The following is a 20570-nucleotide window of genomic DNA, read 5'->3' on the forward strand; positions in this document are numbered from 1 at the left end:
TGATGAAATGCCACAGCTGTGATAAAAATGGACCATATCCCCTAAATTACCTTGTTCTCCTGGTATGTGGAACAATTTATAGCATGGTGATGGTTAACATGGAGTGTTCACGTAATGAATTTTATTTATATGAATCCACTCCGCTACCATGCTAATAATCATGTTTCCTTTATGGGTGCGTTTCTTAAGCTAATTCCTATAATGAGCCTATTTCACAAAAACACCAACTAATGCTTTTAAGACAGATTCCTTTTTATCACTCATGAAATTCTGAATATTTCTCTTGCACTTCACGGAATTAACCGGGACACCCTGTCTCGCAGCAGAGCAACTGCTGGGTGGCTCTTGGCAGCGCTTTGTGATTACACAAACGCCGTAACACAGCGGTGAAGCAGGGCCCTGATATTTTTGCTAGAATTAAAAGCTCGCTCTGCTGTAAGCCAAGCCTGTTTTCACCTTCTTTGTGTAATTAAGTCATAATCCTTTCATTCTGATATCATTATCTGTTGTCATGGTGATTTTAATTATAAAAGTGAATGGCTGAGAAGTGGGCGAAGACAAAAGTTTTCACTGAACTTCGTTAATGGCAAAAGGAAGAATATCCGTGGCAATACAACAAATGTGTGATCTTTTAACACAGTGTATTTTAAAACAACGGTAAGAAGTAGATGTCAGAGACAGAAGAGACACATTTGATGCGATTATATCAGTGTTTAGGAAATATGTGTTGAATTTAATGTTTTAGAATAATTTATGCATGGCACCGGTTGTACATTCTGGCCTCACATGAACAAAGATTCCCTCCTAAATCTCAGCTGCAAGTGATTCACCTGTCGGAAAAAACACCCTCTCTTTAGGAAAAAAGTCTGACCAAGTTTCCAAGAGTATGTTTTTCTGAGTACAGACTTTGGGAAGAGCTACGCAACATTTACAGTTCTTCCAAAAGCAGAAAGCCTGTTTTGATGGGTGGGCGCATGCAGATTGTCCGTAGGTGAAGCCACGGCAGGGTTTGCAGCGAGCGCACCCCCAGCCACAGTCGGTTATGGCTGAACCTGAGAGGAGACCTGTGTCAGTGCAGCTGGACTCTGGGTGGTATCAAGACACACAAGACGTTGTTTTTCCCTTGCTGCCACTGAAATATTGTGACCAACGTGCTGAACTAAACGCCTCTCCCCTGTCACTCTCGCCCTCGTTCTGCATTTTGCTCTGGCTCATTCTCTGCTGACAAATACGTAGTTTTACGCATATGTGTCGCTAAAGGGTGGCACAGCACTGGGAAGAGCCTCACGCTTGACTCGGTGCCCACAGGTGACTCCCCAGTGTGGCCACTGCACTTTGCTCCTCCCGGCCCAGCAACCCCCTGGGGCTCCTCAGACTCTTCCGGGAGACAGAGGCAGCCTCTGATTTGGGAACTAGCACCTCGCATTTGCTTTGCTTCCCACACGTGAGTAGCTCTGAGATGTCCGTGCATCCACTTGGCATCAGCCGTGTGTGGAAGCACCTCCAGGCTGGCTGCAGCAGTGATGATGCCGGCACGGCTCGCTGCCACGGCTGCTCCTGGCACATCCCACATGGGCAGCCTTGGCGTCCTCCTCCTCCTCCTGGAGCAGAGGAGCAGAGTGCATTCAGGCCCTGGTGGTGGGTTTGGACCACGTTACACCAGGTGCTCTGCACATGCTGATTATTCAGTTTGCATTATGTTAGGACCAGTAATGATATTTTGGTTATCATATCCCTATAGACGATGCCAGTGTGGATATATAGGGAGAAAAAAACCAGAAACAGAGAGACTTCCAGTTTAATCCTATTATCTATTCCCTATGTCAGTCCAAATACAACATCATAGATATTTTTCTTTCTTAGGGTAAGTGCTGACCTTTAGAGGAGACCAAGGGCAACCCTGAGCTCGCCTGTGACCACTGGTCCTGCGGGCAGCACCCCTGCAGTCCCTCTGAATTGAAATCTCTTTCTGGCCCTGTCACCCTGATTCCCAGGTTGCCTGACAGATAATGTGGCATGCCAACCACCCGCTGCTTTTTCATTTAAATAAATGAGAAAGTTGTAGCTAAATTAACACTCCAGTGGAGGTAATAAGGACCGACTCAGCAGCTGCCACAATGTATGCAAATTGCAGTTTCACACATTAGGAGCTGGATGTTGCTTAATTTGTAGGTCTTTCTGTCTTTTAAATGAAAGAGCCTCCATCAAATTCAGGCAATCTGGAAAAAAAAATTTTAAAAAAGGGCAAGATAAAGCCCCCAATGTCAACTACTCACCAGTGCTTCTAACTGTGCCTACAGTCTTTCTTCTGGGGTTTCCCTCCTGATCCCCTGACAATCAGTTATTACTGAGCTACACTGCACTGCCAGATGCTTTCAGGCAAAAATATCTGCTGATTTCCAATGAACAGACAGCCTGATTAAGGAGGTACTGCCTGTCCTTTGGTATAAACAGAAACCTGATTTTTTTTTGCAGTGGTGCCACAATCCAGGAACTCTATATCCATCATCTTTTTTTCTCTGGAAATGAAACTGTAACAGCATGAAGGAAGACCTGTGATAGCTGTCAGTTAATCAAACAGAAGGAATGGGCTCATAGGAGAGCATTTTATCTCCTTTTAGATCAGGAGAGATGAGAATGGAGATGCAAATAAGGATGCAAACCCCATCACGTTAGGGTTTGTAGAAAGGTTGTTCTGTACGTTATTTTTAGGAATTTTTAATTTCTATAAGAAAATTATGGCTATAACTGTGTTAGGGTCAAAAAGATTTCTACATGGGCACCAAAACTGAAACTCGGGAAGGGAAGTGCATACTCAGAAGAGCAGAACTTGGGGCCGTTATAGCCACAGAAAGTAGAAATATCTCTAATCGGGTTATGTTCTGTGAGAAGCGGCAAAATATTAAAAACATTCTAAATCAGATTTTAGCTGGCTCAGAAATGCTGCAGCCACAGGATATAAAGCTAAAAATGTGCTTGAAACTCACCCAATCTTTCCCAGGTTTTATTCAGAAAGACAGAAGTTTAATTCTAAAATAAATCCCATTCAAACAGTTTGGGGTTTGCCTATCTTTTTGGTCTCCTGACTTACACGGCTGGTCCTCAAGAACTATTGCCACAGATCTTTGAATGCCTTTGGAGGAGATGCTCTTTCCTCTGCTCTGGTCTCCAATTGCTCCATGGAGGAGATGCTCTTTCCTCTGCTCTGGTCTCCAATTGCTCCATGCTGAATTCCCATTTCTAGATGTCTTCTTCTTAACCTTCACTTATCCCTTTCATAATCTAGAGGTATCTTAGTGATCCCCAGCATGCTATTAGCAAAGTAATAACAAGAACTTGCCCTGTGTGGTCATTATTTGGGTGCACATGTTGAAAAAAAACTGTCACGTGAAAATGCAAGATAAAAAGCCACAATGAATCTGTGGGCAAGAAACATTCAGGCTATAAAAAAAATGCAGGACCTGAGAGTGCTACCCAGTTCCCAGAAGTGAATGCATATCCCGGCTGGTTTCCAGCTGCCTGCTGAAGGCAGAGCTGGCATACATCTCCTCCCCATCACTCTTAGCTCCTTCTGGAGGAAAGGAAACCTGAGCACTTGGGTGGGATGAGAGCTTCAACCAGCCCTGAACTGAGCTGTTGGGGACAGGAACTGAGGGAAGAGTCCCCAGGTGCCTCCACCCTCCTGCTCAGATGCAGTCTTGGCAAACTTGGATGATTTACCATCCAGGACACCAAAGATGACTGCAATTCTGGCTGATGTGACTTTATCTGTCACTCAGTACAAGCCCCTGCCATTCTGTTTGGTCTTTGTCCCTCATCGCTAAACCAGGATGACGATGCTTTCCCACCAGTCAGAGAGATTAATTAGTATTCACTAAGATGCAGGGCCTGTGTGCCAATTAAGAAGGGTGTCCGGTTTGTGTATTCCAATAAATTCTGTGTTTGCTGCAGTCCCCCAACCTGGCACACAACTGTGCCACAAAAAAATGCATTTAAAAAACCTTTCTTAGGCGGTGGTTATGCTGAATGAGTTACCAAATATAAAGCAAACCCCGCACTGCTTTTCTGACAGAGGCAGTAACTCTGAAAGACACAGACTTCTCCCATCATGGGTATGAGGCATCTGTCCCTAAAGTGGTATGAAGATGATGCTGGTTCCTACATGCTCGGTCTTGAGCACTGAGCTGGAGGTGGCTCCTCTCTCCCATTCCAATGCTGCCCCAAATGTGACATTTGTATTTGTAGTGCAGTGCTGGAGCTCCAAACCACATGATGAAACGGTGTACCAGAGGCAGGCAGGCAGCTTGAGCTGTCTATCCATCCATGGGCGTTAAGGTGATAGCGAAACAGATGGTCACAGCAGGAGCAAGAAAGATGGACCGCCTGCACGGCCTCATCCTCAAAGACCTTAGTAAATGGCACACATCCTGACTCAGGCCAGGCACTAGGTAGCCTCTTTCACCCCATGATCACCAGACTGTAGCTTTGTGAGTTCACCTGCGAGGGATCTCATGAATTAGGAGGTAAAAACTTGGAAAGATCTGCAATACTAATACCCTTTTAATTGCCCATCTACAGTTGCCCATAAACATGCAGCTGATTCTGCTCAAACCTTGCAACTGAGCATAGTGGCTTATTCCAGAGCAGCAGTACATCATAGAAAATGAACGGGAATTAGGATCCTTCAAAAAAGTAAAACTTCTTCTACTTCTGTCCACAACAAAAAAGGATGAAGAAATGTAGTATCTTCCAAGTTACATCCCATGTGGCAATCTTCCAAACCTCTTTCCATATGTTCCTAAGTGTTGAAAGCCCAAATGTTCCATATCTTGCTGCCAAATTCTCTGGCCCAATCCCAGCATCTCTTACAATACAGTTGGGTATTGTCTAGTGGGGGGAAAAAAAAAATCACCTCAGATTGATAATTAAAAATATATTTGATCATCAGATAGAGATGAATGGCCAAGGGTGCTCTGCTGAATGAATTGTTCCTGCTCACAGATTTCAAAGCAGCAGAAGAGTATCTTTCTGATCCTACTGAAGTTGCCCCAGAAATCCTTGTTCGTTGCAGAACATATTGCTGAAGAGATTCGAAATCGGGGGCAGAGGAAGGAGCAGATGAGCCATGGCAGGGAGCTGTACTGCTGGGCTGCAGCCTGGGGTAGGTGTCTGACCAGGACTGCAGAGGGAGGTCTGGGTCTCAGGCAGACATTGCTGGATTGGTTCCACTCCTGTCTTATTTCAGACTGAACCCTACAAAATCACAGGCTGTGATTTTATACTTGGTGCAAACCAAAGCAGAGCTGCTGCTGTAATCCCACCCCTGCTGGCGCTGAGGTGCTGGGCGCAGGTCTCAGGAGGGGACTGAGGATGCACGCATTGCTCAGGATGTCTCATACACATTTCACAGCACAGGAGGGAAAGAAATGCTTTGTGCTCTCTGGCTTTGGTGCTGAATGTTGCAGTCTTCCCCCTGCTATCCTCTTCCTCAAAACCTCCCAAAGTCTGGGAATGATGGAGTTTCGTGCAGGTATTACATCCAGGATCTCTTTCCTCTTCTGCTGAAAAGATAGCATCTCCAGACCTCAGATTTCCATTTAAAAAGTTACTGTAACTCCAGAGAAGATTCAGTAATGTACTAGGAAAAGTCAGCAAGTAAAAATAATCAACACAAGCTGGTATCAAAGCATAGTACCATGAACTGGAAGGTTCCTACGTTCAGGAAGCCCCACCGAGGGGTCTGTAACAGGAATCCAAACTGACTCTATCAGCCCATAGAAACTGCAGATGCTCGTGACTCCAAAGCACAAACCAAATCACAGATACCTTTGCTACGTGGGAATCGGTGACTGTAGCCAAGACATAACGGATATCTTGTGTTGGAGGAAGCAGGATGAGGCTTGGGGACTGAACTCTCAGATACCATGACTTTTGATGTTACTAACAGCAGATGCTGCTAATTTACATAAAGCTCAAATACGAAGGGTGTTCACAGCCTTGAGGATTGTAGATGTCCATCTCTAAAGCACATGAGGCTCTGGTAATAATCCTTTGTTGTCCTGAGATATAGCATTGTCATCTTATATAGGAAATACTTTGCCTGTGGATGCTTTGTCCCCTTTTTCACTGCAATGCTCCTCATTTGACAACCCCTTTCTCCAAGTGTACTCCAGGGTTAATTATTACATGCATTAATTCAGCCTAGGAGAAAAACCAGGGAGGGTGTTTTCCTACACTAGAAGGTATAAAGTAAATGGTAGTAGATACTATAAAAATTAAATAACTGAGAGGGAACAATTAGGAGCCAGATGCAAACAGTAATGAATGTGGTGCTTAGTACAGAATAAGTCACATGTGAATCCATGGTATTAGGGTGCAACACTGAGCACAACTGAGCCTTAATTTTGTTGGCCGCTTGGTGCTACCACAGTATATATAGAGATGAATGCTCCCAGGAGTGAACAGTGTACGTAGTATATAATTTCTGTAAGACATTACTGCCTAACATCTATATCAGGATGGCAGGATAGCTGCTAGAATTCTCTTGCTGTTCCATACTATAATGCTTATTTTTTTCTCCAATGTAGATTTCACACTGGGGATATTCTTTATTTTCCCTAGTACTACTCCTGATTTACATCAGCGTGAGCAAGAGTAGAATCAGGCCTCCAGTTAAATAACTAATGCAGCTGTTTTGCTGAACCAGCTTCCTGGCTGGGAATGAATCCAGTCAGCTGTGGATAACAAACCCCAGTAATAGAGATTTCAAAGATTTCATACAAATTTTTGTTTCTTAATATTTGCAGAGTTACTTTTCTTACAAAATCTGTTAGGCAGATGTTAGGAAGTAATTACTGTACATGAATCAGAAAGAAAATGCACATCTTACAGTGAATATGTGTGAGTGGACTGAGCAAAGAAACCAAAGGTACACGAGAAAAAAGCTAAAATATATATGAGCAGAGTCTGCCAGGATTTGCCATGGGGTTATTAAGGAAGAAACAGCACAAGGCAAGCTCTTCTGATGACCCACACGTTCATTGTATATACAATACAATAAGCCTGCTACCTTTTCTAGCAATGGCAGAATTACACTCACCGCTCATGGACAGAAGGTGAAGTCAGCCCTGGCTGGGCAGCTACAGTTTCCATCAACATCTAAGAGCCTTTCCAGCAATCACATCGGTAACCCATGTGGTCGACACAACTAAAATGTTGCTACATACACTCTCGTGCTCAGATACCCCAAAGTGTCCTTAGATGATGGTGCACATAGATGTAAATAGGACTGATCGTACGAGTGAAAACTTCTGCCTCCACGTCAGAATTATTGATTTTTTAATATATGAATGCAAGCAATCTTCCAATGCTGGTGGCAGCAGTAATAGTATCCAGAAGATTAGGATGGAAAGCAAAATTGTAGGGAAGATTTTGCTCTGAAGAATGTAGTTATCCAGGCTGTGGTTTTGTTTGGGACACAATATTCCATATACTTGCAACTCTGGGTAATCTTTTAACAACTGAAAAAGTTATTGCTTCAGTTGTTCACAGTGCTGTGATGGATAGATTTAGAGCTGAGATGGGATTTAGTAATGGTATAATTGGGTAAACAAAATCAGGATCATTAAGAAGAGATTCTGCCCTCAGCCTGCCTCCAGCAGTGAGCCTCACTTTTCTCTGCCCTGATTTCCCCCCATAAAAGAACAATTATATCGTTCCTTTCTGAAGTTCTTTGAAATCTCAGGTTCAAAGTACTAAATTAGGGTTAAATAAAAGATCTCAGTAAGTAATAATAAACATACTGCTTGTCTTTTACGGCATTTGCCGCCACTAGTTAATGCACTTCATAGATGAGGTTGGTATTATTACCTTTACGTTGCAGTGTGCCTGGACCAACAGAGGCCAAGTAAGGAAATGATTCACCTGTTCCATGAAAGCTCCCTTAAGATGCCTTTTAGAGGCATAAAGCGGACCTCCAGATTGTGCTGATTTTCACACATAAAATCAATTTCATTCAAAAAATAAATTGCACACCAGTAACTACGCCCCTCTAAAATTCCATCTTGGTGTTTATGAACCTATAAACTCTATAAAAAGAAATGCTACAAAAGAAGCCTTTAAAATTACAAACCAGCCAGGATGTTTAATATTTCACGTCTAAATTACAATATAAAACCTCATTTTGAGAAATGCTATGAAAGCATCGGCGTTGGGTGCATTTTAGAACACCACTTGTCATAAAAAAAGAGCTTGAACATTTGGGTTGCCAAGGCAGAAACAAGCACCACAGACACATTTTACCCTTATGGGGATTCATCAAGGTTGTGCAGTGCAGCTGTTGTCTTAGTAAAAGAAAGTATCAGCCCCTGGCTGGAAGAAACAGAAACATAATTATGTTATGATGAGCTGGAAAACATGCAAAGAAAAATTGGAATGCAAAGCATGATAAATGATGCTTTGTCAATTGCAAAGCAGCAAGAAAACCAGGCGGCACAATAATAACTCTGCTCCAGTCAATGCTTCCAGTTTGGCTACCAAAATAAAGCATCACTCTAACCACGACAGAATAGCTGCATCTTTTGGCTGTATTATTTAGTCCTGAAACAATGATGCTGGGTTTGTAAAGTGGATTATGCAGTCATCCTTAGTAACAGAAATGAGAAAAGGAATGGTCAGGTACTTCTCAAAATTGAGACCGTAATTCCATCTGGAGAAAATTTATAATGTTGTCTTATTCTGATTTTTATGTATATTATAATTCAAAGCTCAGAACCTTTTCCTTTAATACGCCTTTTAATTATGTTTTCTGCCATAAAACTCCTGTTTCTACCGAGGTGACCAAAATTTTATGAATAGTAATATGGCTACATGCAGTCATATTGCAATAAAATAGGAAATGCCATGCCATAACAGACTTGTTAATCTGTCTGTTCTCACAGTGACAAGGACAGGATTTCCCTTCAAGTGCTGCAGCAATGTGCCTGTCCAGGGCATAAACCACTGAAGTTTCTTCTCGTGATGTGAGAGAATCCAGAGGGAAAATTGGACTAATTATATACCAGCACAGGAAACTTTTATTTAGAAACCAGTACTGGACCACACCGATAAAAAGGGACACGTGTTTAAATAAAACCTTCTGATGATAAAGGGGAAAATTATTTTTTAAAAAATAGTGATTCAGGAGGAAGGGGAATTTGGTGGGGCTTACATGTCCCCAAGCTGCCAGGGGCAGAGAAGCAGTGCCCATGTCCTCTGGTGCCCTGACCAGCTGTAGCTCCCTGCGTTGCCCCTGGACTGGGCTTGGGCATCTGGGAAAATCCACAGTGAGCTGTCTCCTGCAGCACCCAGTGAGGCTCAGCTAAGGTGACACAATTCCAGACTTATAAAAAAAAATATTTATTCCCAAGGCAGAGTGATTCTCAAGCAAGAGGGTTGCTAGAATAACTCTATCAACTTCCCCTCTACAGTCAAAACTTTAGGGCAGAATTTACACCTTTCATTTTGATTTTCCTACCTTTAGAGCATGCCTTTTAGATATCTCATACTAAGAATGCCTCAGAATCTGCTCTTAATATTTTGTGGGGTTTTTTTGATTAAAAAAACCCAAATGAACCACCAAACAAAGTGTGTATTGCTTCTGTAATTAAAAACAAGCAGCTCTCAAATTAGCATCTATGTAGGATGGGTCATCTTCTACATATCAGTTTAAAGGACTGAAACCTATATTCAAAGAGTGTATTTTTAAGTGTGTATTTTTGGTCCTGTCAAATAAGGAGCACAGGCAAAATACTAATCACTTCACTCACATAGCTACTGTTTGCAGTCACTGCTTTGTAAGCAAGGTCTAATGACAGCATTACTTGCAAAACTTTTATTACCCACAAAAAATTAGGAGTATTTTTACCACTAATTATTTTTATTTACATGCTAAAAATACTGTATGACTTGACTGTAGTTTGCATCTAGGAGTATCAAACCACTTGTAGCTTAATCAAAATAATTCTATTGGCATAGATCAGGGGAAGTGAAATTACTGATAGGCAACACATCGGTGGAAGCCTGCAAACAATTTCTGTGATACTCATCCTTGTGCTAACGATTCAACCCTTTTCCCTTTTGCCTGGCGCTAATTTGTGAAGAGGTACATGAAACTGTGGAATTGCAGATCAGTGCCAAGCTACTTATAATTTCTCCTGATACTGTTAAGCTTAACCCGTTCAATAAAATATTGTCCTTTAAAAATTTCTATCTCAATCTAATTTGCCTGTCAGCAAGTTTATTTTTTGGGGGGCTGCAAAACATTAACATGGGCATTTTACAGGAAAACAAATGCAGTTTATCCCAGCCCCCACTCCTGTCTCATCCCCATACATGTCTTGTTCAGGGATACCAACAGGCAAGCAAAGGCAGACTGCACCAATAAGTACAGCTGAATGACTGCACTCTGGCTAAGGATGAATAAAAAAATGTAGCCAAAGAGAAGGGTAAATCCAAAAAAATGACTCTGAACCAACTGCTTTAGAGACATTGGCTTCTTTGCTTTTCACTTGATTTTAATTCTTCCTCTTCATGCTTCATCTCCCCTGTTCCCCATGTGCTCTCTGGCTTGTGCTGGCTGTTGCTCTCTCCAGCTGCTCCCTGACTACTGTAACTTCCAGCATTTTTCTGTTGGAGCAGATTCTTCCATAACCACATACTACTTTAGATATTTTATTATTGCATCCTCCTCCTCTATTACTTTTTTCCTCCTTCTTGTCAGCAAAAGTTCTCTTTGTGATCTGGGTGAGCAGAATCCCAAATAGTTTAGCACCCACACCCCTTCAAATCCACTCCTCAAACAAAAATACTCCTTTGCAATTTAAGAGCATGGTATCATCAACCAGAGCAGAAGGCTCTCATACAGTCTATTTACCTTTGCATGCCAACGGGATATGAGCCATTAAAAATTCATTTTGTGAATGAAAGCCTAAGGACAAAGAAAATCCTACCTATCCATTCCCTTACCACACCATCAGAATTACACACCAGCATGCTATGCTGTCTCCTCTCCATCCTCTTCCTCCCCTCTCCTCTCCTCTCCTCTCCCCTCCTCTTCCCTCTAGCCCATTTTCTCTCTCCCCTTGCTGTGGTAACAAGTTTTCACTATTAGTGTTTTCTCTGTCATTCCAGCAATTGATTCTTTCCCTAAAATTTGCCTTATTTGAGGGTATAATCCTTTTCTCTATACTCCTGTGGGTACCTTGGTGGTCGATGGAGTTGTTTAAACTAAACAGGGCCCAGCCTTTCATAAACAAAACACCTTTCCCTAGAAGGCTTAAGCAATTACTGAGTTAGTGTAAAGATTCACAAAGTGTATTTCTGTTTTTTATTAAGAAGTTGATTTAGCTTAAACTGTATTTCCAAAATGCATTTCCCTCCACCGAGACAAGAGAAGATGTTACAGTCTCATAAATACTGCATGCTCAGACATCCCTTTCATTTCTCACAGGATGCTAGTACGCGATAATTGCTCTGCTAAAGCTCTGTGCATCATTTGGGTATCAGCTAGGTGAATTCTTCAGTCTCCATGCAGTTTTCTCAGGTGGCTTTTCATTCACGATTTGAACTCCACAAAATGACAAGGTAACTAGTCAGCAGTTGCCTCTCATTCATTTTTAGGATGTTATCATGAGGCGTGGGAGGGTGTGCTACCCGTGAGAAGAAATGTCCTCAGTTTCCTGGGGGCTCAGGGAAGCCGAGGGGAAGGGAAGGAGGGGTCGGCTGAGCCTCCACTCCTGGGCAATGGTGGGAATCTCTGCCTGGCAGAGAGTGGAGCTTGGACCGCAATCGTGCTGCCTCCGAGGCTGGCTACCCGGAGGTTAGCAGGCTGTTACACAGCCATATATCTGGGCTGACCAGGGCAGGCTCTCAAAGACAGGGTCTCACCCTCATGTCCCAATAAAGGCAATTTTCTTTGAAACACTATTTTTATCCTGAATTTTAGAAAGAGATTTCTTTTTCCTTGTCTCCCCCCACCTCTCTGATATTCCCAGCACCACAGCGGGAGAGGAGCCTGCTCCTGCCATCAGGTTTCATGGATGGCTGTAGGGAAAGCAGTAAAGTGTTCCTGGCAGATAAACTGTGAGCAGGGGAAGAGGCTTCTTTCCTTCTTTTTTTCTTCTTAATCCAGTTATTATCTGATCTTTATCCTTTAAATAAATATATATGCCCTTGCTTCTTCCAACTCTGAAGCTGGCTTGCGATAGCCCTGTAATTCCACCCGGCCATGCTCAGACAGTAGCTCAGTGGCTGGCCTAGCAAATGATACACCTCCAAGCAAGCTCCCAGGGCTGTGGTTAAGACCTCATCTGACCTAAATCTTGTTTATTATAAACAACCATAAATGTTGTATTTGTTGGGGTTTTTTTTCCCCAAACAACAGCAGTTACAGGAATATGTAATTTTGCTTTTGCCGTTGATAACTACACACACACACACACACACCCCCCAGGGCATTTAATATAAATGACACTGAAAGAGGAACAAATCTAGGTTTTATTTCCTTTTTAATTTTATATGGATTATCTCTGAGGTTTTGCATTTATTGTTATTATTGTTAGCATATATTTCTTTCCTTTCTCCAGCCTTTGTTCCCACGTTTGGACTCAGCGAGCACATTGCCTAGCTTTAAAAGATATTGATAATAGCTGCCGCTTCTTTAAAAGGCCCGAGACCTCTAAGTGCATGTGGGCATGTAAAAATTAAAGTTTGTAATATTAGCCTGGTGAAACATAAAAGGCCTGAATCTGCACACTTAATATAAATGATTTTAAAGTGCTCAGTAAAAGCTGAGCACTTACCAGCATTACATGGCAGAACTCAGTACTGGGATGCCTGGAGGCTGGGAAGCTATTTTAACTTCGGGGAACCTTGCTGTGACCATTTTTATAAGAGAGCATCACAGACCATCGAACAGGTCTCAGTTCCAACATCGGTATTGCATATAGCCCATGGTGATTAGGTGCACTATTAATTGTGGGTGTGTAAATGATACACAGTGTAAATCGCCTCCACCACGGGTGCGGAGCGAGGGGCTTGGCAGCTCCTCAGAGGGTGTCTGATAGATTCCATCTTTCTGGTGGGGCTTCCCGGCCCGAAGAGCTGCCTGTCCCAATGCAGACGGTGGAGTCTGGATGTGGGGCGACAACGAGGGGTCCCGGTGGGGGGAGCCCGGCCGGCAGCGCGTCTCCCCTCGCTCAGCTCGCCGTTCAAAAGCCGGCGCTGGCACTGGTGGCCGGCCGAGCCCGCCACCGGGGGCAGCCAGCGAGGAGGCAGCCGGTGTGGTCCACCGCCCCGGTGAGGACACCAGCCCCCCGGTGCGGACACCACTCCCCCCGCGGTGCGGACACCCCCCCACCGGCGGGGAGCCCCGCACCGCCACTGCCGTGGGGAGGGGGCGCCGTTTTCCCCCCGCGGGGCTCCCCCGGTCCCCGCCCTGCCCTGCCCTGCCCGCCGCCCCGCCCCGCCGCTCGCCCCCGCCGGTCGCCCGGCCGGCGGCGCCCAGCTCGGCCCCACCGAGCCCAGCCCGGGCGGGGGCAGCAGCGGCCGCGTTCGGGGCGCGTCCCCGCCCGCCCCTCCGCCGCCTGCGGGTGCGCCCGGCGCGTCGCGGCGGGAGGGAGCGCTCGGCTCCGGCTGCGGCTGCGGCTCCGCCGGGGGCCGCGGGGAGCCCGCCCGCCCCGCCGCGGCGGGAGGATGCGTGCGTGGGGCTTGCGACCTGGGACCGCGCCGGTGCCTGGATCCCTCCTCCTCCTCCTCCTCCTCCTCCTCCTCCTCCTCCTCGTCCCCTCCCTCCCGCTCCCCGCCTGGCAGCCAGGGGCTGGGGAAGTTGCGCTCACACGCGAGATGGCTTCGCAGCGGGGATCGCTTTGAGAACAAGGTCTCCCCCTCCCTCGCCTCCCCCGGTCGCCGTGGCCTCCGAACTGTAAGTGGCAGGAAGGAAGTAAAGTTGCAAACAACCTGCAGCGGCAGGAACTTTCTGAGCCGCCCCAGCTGCATGTGTTCAAGGTGCCTTTGATGTGTGTGCAGCAGCTTCTGGAAAGTGGAGTGCAGCTTTCCCACTCGTCAGCCCTCCCTCTCCCCCACCCTTCCCAACCTCCCCTCCCACCACCGCCACTTCAGCCCACACACGCAATTTGTTTGAGAAGGAGGAAAAAAAAAAAAAAAAAAAGTGATGAACAAGAAGTGGTGAATTACCCAAGCGACTTTCCTCAAAGAGCGAGCCAGCCGGGGAGCGGAGCTGCGGCGCGCAGCCCGCCCGGAGCGCAGCGCAGCGAAGCCGCCCGCAGGGACCCGCCGGGCACCCACCGGGGACCGTGGGGGCTGCCTGGCTGGCGGACTGTGAACGCGTCTCCGCAGCGAGATGCAAAAAGCCTTATCTGCTTGCGTTTAACTTGCGATGCCGGTTCCTCACTAGAATGCAAACCCTTGCACAGGATGAAAACAGGTTTGTTGCAAATTCTCCTGGAAATGTTTCGTTCCCCACCGCCGCCACCTTCCTGTTTGAGATGCCAGAGAAGATCTTAATGATGACAAGGTGGCAGATACCTCTGCTGCGTACCCTCCGCTGTTCTTTGGAGATGTTAAGGCAGAGATAAATCTTTTATGCAGCTGTCTTTTCATTTCTGTGGCAGTTGCTGCACAATCTGTACTTGATTGCAGTTAAAATATTCTTTTTAGGATCCGTTTCACGAAATGATGCAAAATAAACACAGATGGGAGAAGTGGGGGAGAGAGAGCTGTAATGAAGTAGTGATGGTGGATTGATCTTCCCTACTTCCCCCCCCCCCCTTCCAATGCCCTCCCCCCAGATGTGAGCATTTTTGAACACAAAATGCTACATTTCTGTTTTAAAGTAGTAAGGATTTGGGGGGGGGGTCTTTGGCTGGGATTTTGGAGGGAGACCCCCATCAGCGGTGCTTGCCTTACTGCCTGACTTTCTCGAATGTCTGTGGCTACCAAGCCCATCAGCCTTTATCTTGCCTTCACCTGTTTTGAAGTATGTCTTGTTTCTTCCAACACCTTGTAGGTCATTCTTCCAGAATGCCAGAGGAAAGTTCACCAAAGCGGAGTCCTCAAAACATCCCGTACAAGGACCTGCCCCATATCATCAATGCTGATGGGCAGCATCTCTTCTGCAGGTATTGGAAGCCAGCAGCAACTCCCAGGTGAGTGCTTTCAAGCAAACGTCCTTTTTTTACTACCAGTAAATAAGACTGTTCATGTGATTACTATTTATAGCTTGAATGGCGTTACAGGGCTGTGTGCATGGAGTTTTACAGAGCCGCTAAGAGAGATTTCTGTCATCTGAGAGAGCCTCTACTGTAAAGGCTGCAATTCCCAAACCTTTACTCACTCAAGTCGGCCATACAGATATAAAACATGGAGTTACTGTCATTTCAGGCATGCTACCCAGGCGGTGCATCCAGGTGGCTGATGCCTATCAGCAAGAAACAACTATCTTCAGACTAATAGCACATGCAGCCAGGGAGGGGTGGGATACAGGCTGAGGGATGCGTACTCTTTCTGATTTTCTCAGTGTCAACAAATTAGACATCAGCGTCTGACTTCAGTTTCAGCAGTAGTAGCTGAAATCTCAGGACAACAGGCAGAATATGGTTTGACTGCATTGCTTTTTGACTGTTGGATTTTTTGTCTCAATTATTTATAGTTAGTGAATGATTTAGGGAGCTCTTTCACTGGCATCTGCAGTTTCAAAACTGCCCTCAGTAATAAACACAGACAAGGAAGCAGGCAGAGAAATTTCTCTAATGTTTTTGTCGTAATGTAAATAATCCCTTTTACTCTAATAGCTTTCTATGCTGATTGTGTGCTGATTATGATCTGCTATAGAAAGCTGTCTCTGTTCCTCCCATAGCTATGATCTTTCGTCGTCCACCCAGTATCTGCTGGCTTGGCATACGTTTATGCTACCGCTAGTTATATAGGTGGCTACTTCATAAGCATCTGGATATCTATAGTTTTCTTTTTCTGCAAGCCAACAGGAAAAGCTATGTTGATTTTATACAGCTAGAAAACAGTCACAGGAAAAAGTTGTTCAAGCTGTTGTAGGGAGTTAAACTTTTCCCTTGACCACCCAACATTACTCTGTGTCCAAATCAGCCTGCAGCTGTGCTGAGAGGTGGATACGGGTCCAAGTTAGCTGACCTTGTGTTTGATGCCCGCGGACTAAGGAGCAATGGGAATAACATGGAGGTGGGCAAGCACTGAAGTACACTGTCCCCAGAGGGGAGGACAGTGCAGCCACTCCGCTACAGCGCCATCACACTTGGTTGGGCTGTAGGACATGGCTCTTGGTTGAAGATCACCTGGTCCACAGGGTATTTTATAGTTACTTCTACTCACTGCCTTTCAGAAACAAGGAGGAAAGTTTTTGGCACTGATGCTTTATATAGTCTTTGCACCAACCTCAAGATTTCCTCTACAGGAAAAAAGCCCTATCAAAATAAGCTTCTCCTGTGAAACCGGGCTGTCTTGTATTATAATGCTAATTAATCATTAACTGCCCACAACATTCTTCACCCAGTTGTGGAACTGCTTTCTTTTTTTCATGTTTAATTTCTTAGCAAATTAGTAGTGAGTTGATGGGTCTTTGATCCAGAAATGAAAGGATGATAAAGAGCTGAGAGTTAAAACTTGGTGTCTCTAGGTAGTAATTAACTACCTTTGGGTAGTTAATTTTTTTGAGGGCTCTGTGCACCAAGCAGTTAATTGAGAGTGAGCTTGCCCTAGTTTTGTGACAACAAAAGTGGATGGGATCAGTGTTGCTCATTTACAAGTGGTTCCTAAGTGCATGTGTGTGTGTGTTTGCATGTTTGTGTATAAGGAGGGGGCGTACTGTTTATTAATAGCTCTTTTCACATTGTTATGTATGAGAGAGATGGCAAGTGACTGAATAACAAGTCAGTGCCTAGATCCTGCAGTCAAGAATGCTCTTGAAGTACTTTGATAGGCAAACCAAAAATACATACTCCCCCCCCTCCCACTTTTCATAAGTAACTCTGCTTTTTCTGCTTCATATGTAGAAGCTCAGCAACTTTAATCTAATTTTAAATGTTCAGCAAAAGTTATGTATATATATATATGTATGTATGTATAGGGAGAGAAAGAGAGGCACCTCAGGGGACTTCTGCAGGCCTGTTATAATTTACTCTGTTTCAAATGCTGAAGCCGATTCTTTCAATCTTCTAACTCAATTGTTGATTCAGGTTCAAATCTTAACGCTAATGAATGACACTATAACTGTCAAGCGGTGGGATCTTTCATTGATCCATTATGCGTATAATCCCAGCTAGAGCTATAGAAATACCTCTTCACTGCAGATGCCCAAAGGTTATCATTGACTTGTCTTCTATTAGAATAGAACTTATCATCCTTGATCCCTCCCCCAGGGAGGCGAGGGGGGAAAAATGGGATATGTGCCAAAGGAAAAATTAAAAAGTAGCCCTAGCCTGGGGTTGGAGAGCAGACAAAAGCAAGTGAGACTTTGAGAGTGGGGCCGACCGACACACAGCCCTGCTGAGCTGGTGCTCCTCTTTCATCTCAGACAGACTCACAAAGGTGGATGAAGGCTGTGGCAGGCTAATGTGCTCTAGTGTGTATTTTTTTTTTTAAAAAAAAAAACATTTGTCAGGAAGATGGAGAAATTTTGTGAGGCTCTTTTGCTTCGTGCTCGCACATATCCAGTCTCTGATCCTGTGTGGTGTTGATCTGGCTGATCAGCCCATACTGGTGCACATATGGAAGCTTTGTTGTAAGTGCCACCGAGGCCAAGGTTGTCCTGCAAGTGAAAGGCACCTATTGTGAGTTCCTCAGCAGGGTCTGCTTTGTTTCCAAGGGGGATTTAGGTGATTACTTCGCAGGAAGCTGACACACAAAGGCACTCAGATGTCATGATGATTAGATGGGGTAGATAGAGTAGGGAGTAATGGAACTAAGGAAGGAGGCTGACAGTATTTTCCACTTGTTTCTTGGGTGGGAAGTCACTCCCAACAGCAGAGCGGGGGATTGGGTGTCATCTTCTACTGCTGTCTGCTGGCAGCGGTGCAGGTGGGACTCCCTGGCCAGCAGCCCTGCAGGCTGCCCGACTTGTTGAGCCAGTTTCACCTTAAGATGTAATTAAGTGGTCTTGTTGAATGCAGCAGGGAAGAAAGAGCAGTATGTTCTGGTGTCGTTTTCATGTGTCGTGCCAACGCTAGAGTATGTGGAGCATGAAAACAGGTAACTCTTTAGCACCGAGTGCTCACTAGCGAGTGCAAAGCTTAAGATCTGGGCAAGGCAGGGCGTTTTCAGGACCGTGTAATGTTGTCTAAAGGAGGGGAATAGTTGGTACCAAAGCAGATTGATCTCGTGCCTGTAACGTGTCCCAGTAGCTGAGGAAATCCTATTTAATGGGAGAACAGCCTTTGTGTAAACAGAAACAGCGGCTCCATGCAAGGTTAAAACCTCTGCCACCACCCTGAGCCATCTGAGTCAAAACATGAGGTAATAGGAGGTGAGGAATTAAGAAACCACGCTCTGTTCCCAGCTCTCAGACAAAGCTGCTAAGAATAGAGGTGGGATGAGGAAGGGGAAGGAAAGTTGGGAGGAGAAGTCAAGGCATTTCCTTTGAGGCCCCTAAAGGGCCTGGAAAGGTTCAGAGATGACCTTCTTTTCCTCTGTGTTCTGTATCTCCATAGCCTTTTCTGGATGCTTCAGCTGGTCCTGTCACTGCCCAGATAAGCACCATTTGTTCTGAATGAGGCACTTCCAGCCCCTCTGCTTGACCTCACGTAAACCCTGTGAGATTTATTGACCCAGAGTAGTTTTTTCCAAGGTGCTAATAGCCTGCAGGCACCATTGACTTCAGATGAAGTGATGCTCAGCTCTCTCCCTGTAGATCAGCCACTTTAGGTTGGACACTTGAAGCTTGAAACACTTGTAGTTAGAGGATGCGTTTGAAAATGTGGGTTCCAGACATCCTTGTATCTGAACTTCCTCATCTATCAAACAGAAATCATTATCTGGCTAATTAGCATGATGCTTGTGTATCTGTCCACGTAGCGGTCTCTGGGTCTACTTACTTAGATGACTGAAGTGCTCTGCCTGAGGAGACTGCCTAAAGCTGAGACACGTGTGGGTCACAGATATGTTCCTGATCAATTGTTAATGTACACTGACATGGGTTGGCTCAACTTCAGACATCATGACCGTGGTTTAAGTGAACAGAATTGCAATTGTCTGAGTAAACAGTGTCTTCGTAGGAGTTCTTTCAGTTCTACACCCAGCAAGTGTGATTAAAAAAGACAAAATTAAACAAACAAAAATCACTCACTTTTTCTTCCTTGAAAAATGCCTGTCATTCATTCTGATTTGTTAGCAATGAAAGGCCAAGCAAATAAGGAGAAAATATATTTCTGTCTTCCCCAAGGACTTTGCAGAAGCGTGTGTGGTGCAGAAATACAAGCTGCCTTCTTACTTGAACTGGCCCTTAAACTGTGAATATTGCTTGCTGATTTTGGCACCTCATTACCAGCATTTCCATGGCATTTTCAGAAGAACAGCACAGCTCCCAGCATGAGCAGATGACAAAGTTGAATTTAACTTTCAGACCCTTCCAAAATGAATAAATAACTAAATAAACCAAAGTGGAGTCAAAGAAGAGGTAATCAAGTCACTAATTATAATGTCTTTAATTATACTGTGTGGTGTTAGTCTCTAGAAATACTTCAAGGGATTTCTAACTTCGTGTCACTCTTGAGGAACACTTTTGTTCCTACAAAGGAGGTCGACTTCCAGTTAATGCTCAGGGGCCAAATGTGTACGGGGCAAAGTGGCTTGTGGCAGCAGTTTGTTGTTGGATGAATTCAGCTCCCTCTGTGTGTCTGATCACATTGTACATAGCGCAGAAGGGAAATAACAATTATCATGGTTGAATCAACATTCCAGGCTTTGCTTGTACTACTATTGCCTGAGTTTCTAAAGCCTTCCTTCCATTCATCAGCCATGGATGTGTTCCTTTAATCCCTATGTTGTCTGTGCTCCACGTGACTGTCTTATTCACTGTGACTCAGGGCATCCTTTTAGGATTTCTTATGCATTTCCAGAGGATGGGCAAATTAGCAAACAGCTTCATGTAAGAGGGACTCTGACAGACAGGAGAGCAGCTTTGGTTCTTCCTGTAGATGCTTCCAACACGCTTTCTCAGGGGGATAATTTTTTTCAGTCCCCACAAGAATGTTTGACAGAAGCAAACCTCCCTTTTATTCCACAGAACCCAAGGAAAGAAGCAAATAACAAAGGGAATAACAGTTGTATTAGTTAATTAAACTCTTTTGGTCATTGCCCTGTTAGGATCAACTTCTGAGCACAAGTGTCCGTCCAGCTTTGTGACACAGGTGTGTGGGAACAAGGTGGGAACAACGGGAGTTCCCTGTTGTGAATCTCAGAGCAGTGAAATTTCAACCTGGTTCTGAGACAGCAGCAACGGAAGCAAAATCTATGTTGGTTCTCAGTGTGCCACCTGACAAACTCTT

At 44.8% G+C, this 20570-nt stretch overlaps 1 protein-coding gene across 6 annotated transcripts in view; it reads left to right on the forward strand.

Annotated features, from left to right (window-relative positions):
- MGLL (monoglyceride lipase) overlaps positions 1–20570 on the forward strand; it is a 107438-nt gene that overhangs the window by 27365 nt on the left and 59503 nt on the right. For 4 of the 6 annotated variants that reach the window (XM_037384189.1, XM_037384191.1, XM_037384190.1 and 1 more), the window contains exon 3: positions 15065–15203. In XM_037384189.1, the coding sequence (XP_037240086.1) occupies positions 15065–15203 (139 nt within the window). The other 2 variants (XM_037384193.1, XM_037384188.1) reach the window with 2 other exon arrangements.

The sequence above is a fragment of the Falco rusticolus genome, chromosome 4 (genome assembly GCF_015220075.1).
Source record: "Falco rusticolus isolate bFalRus1 chromosome 4, bFalRus1.pri, whole genome shotgun sequence".
Classification (NCBI taxonomy): Eukaryota; Metazoa; Chordata; class Aves; order Falconiformes; family Falconidae; genus Falco; species Falco rusticolus.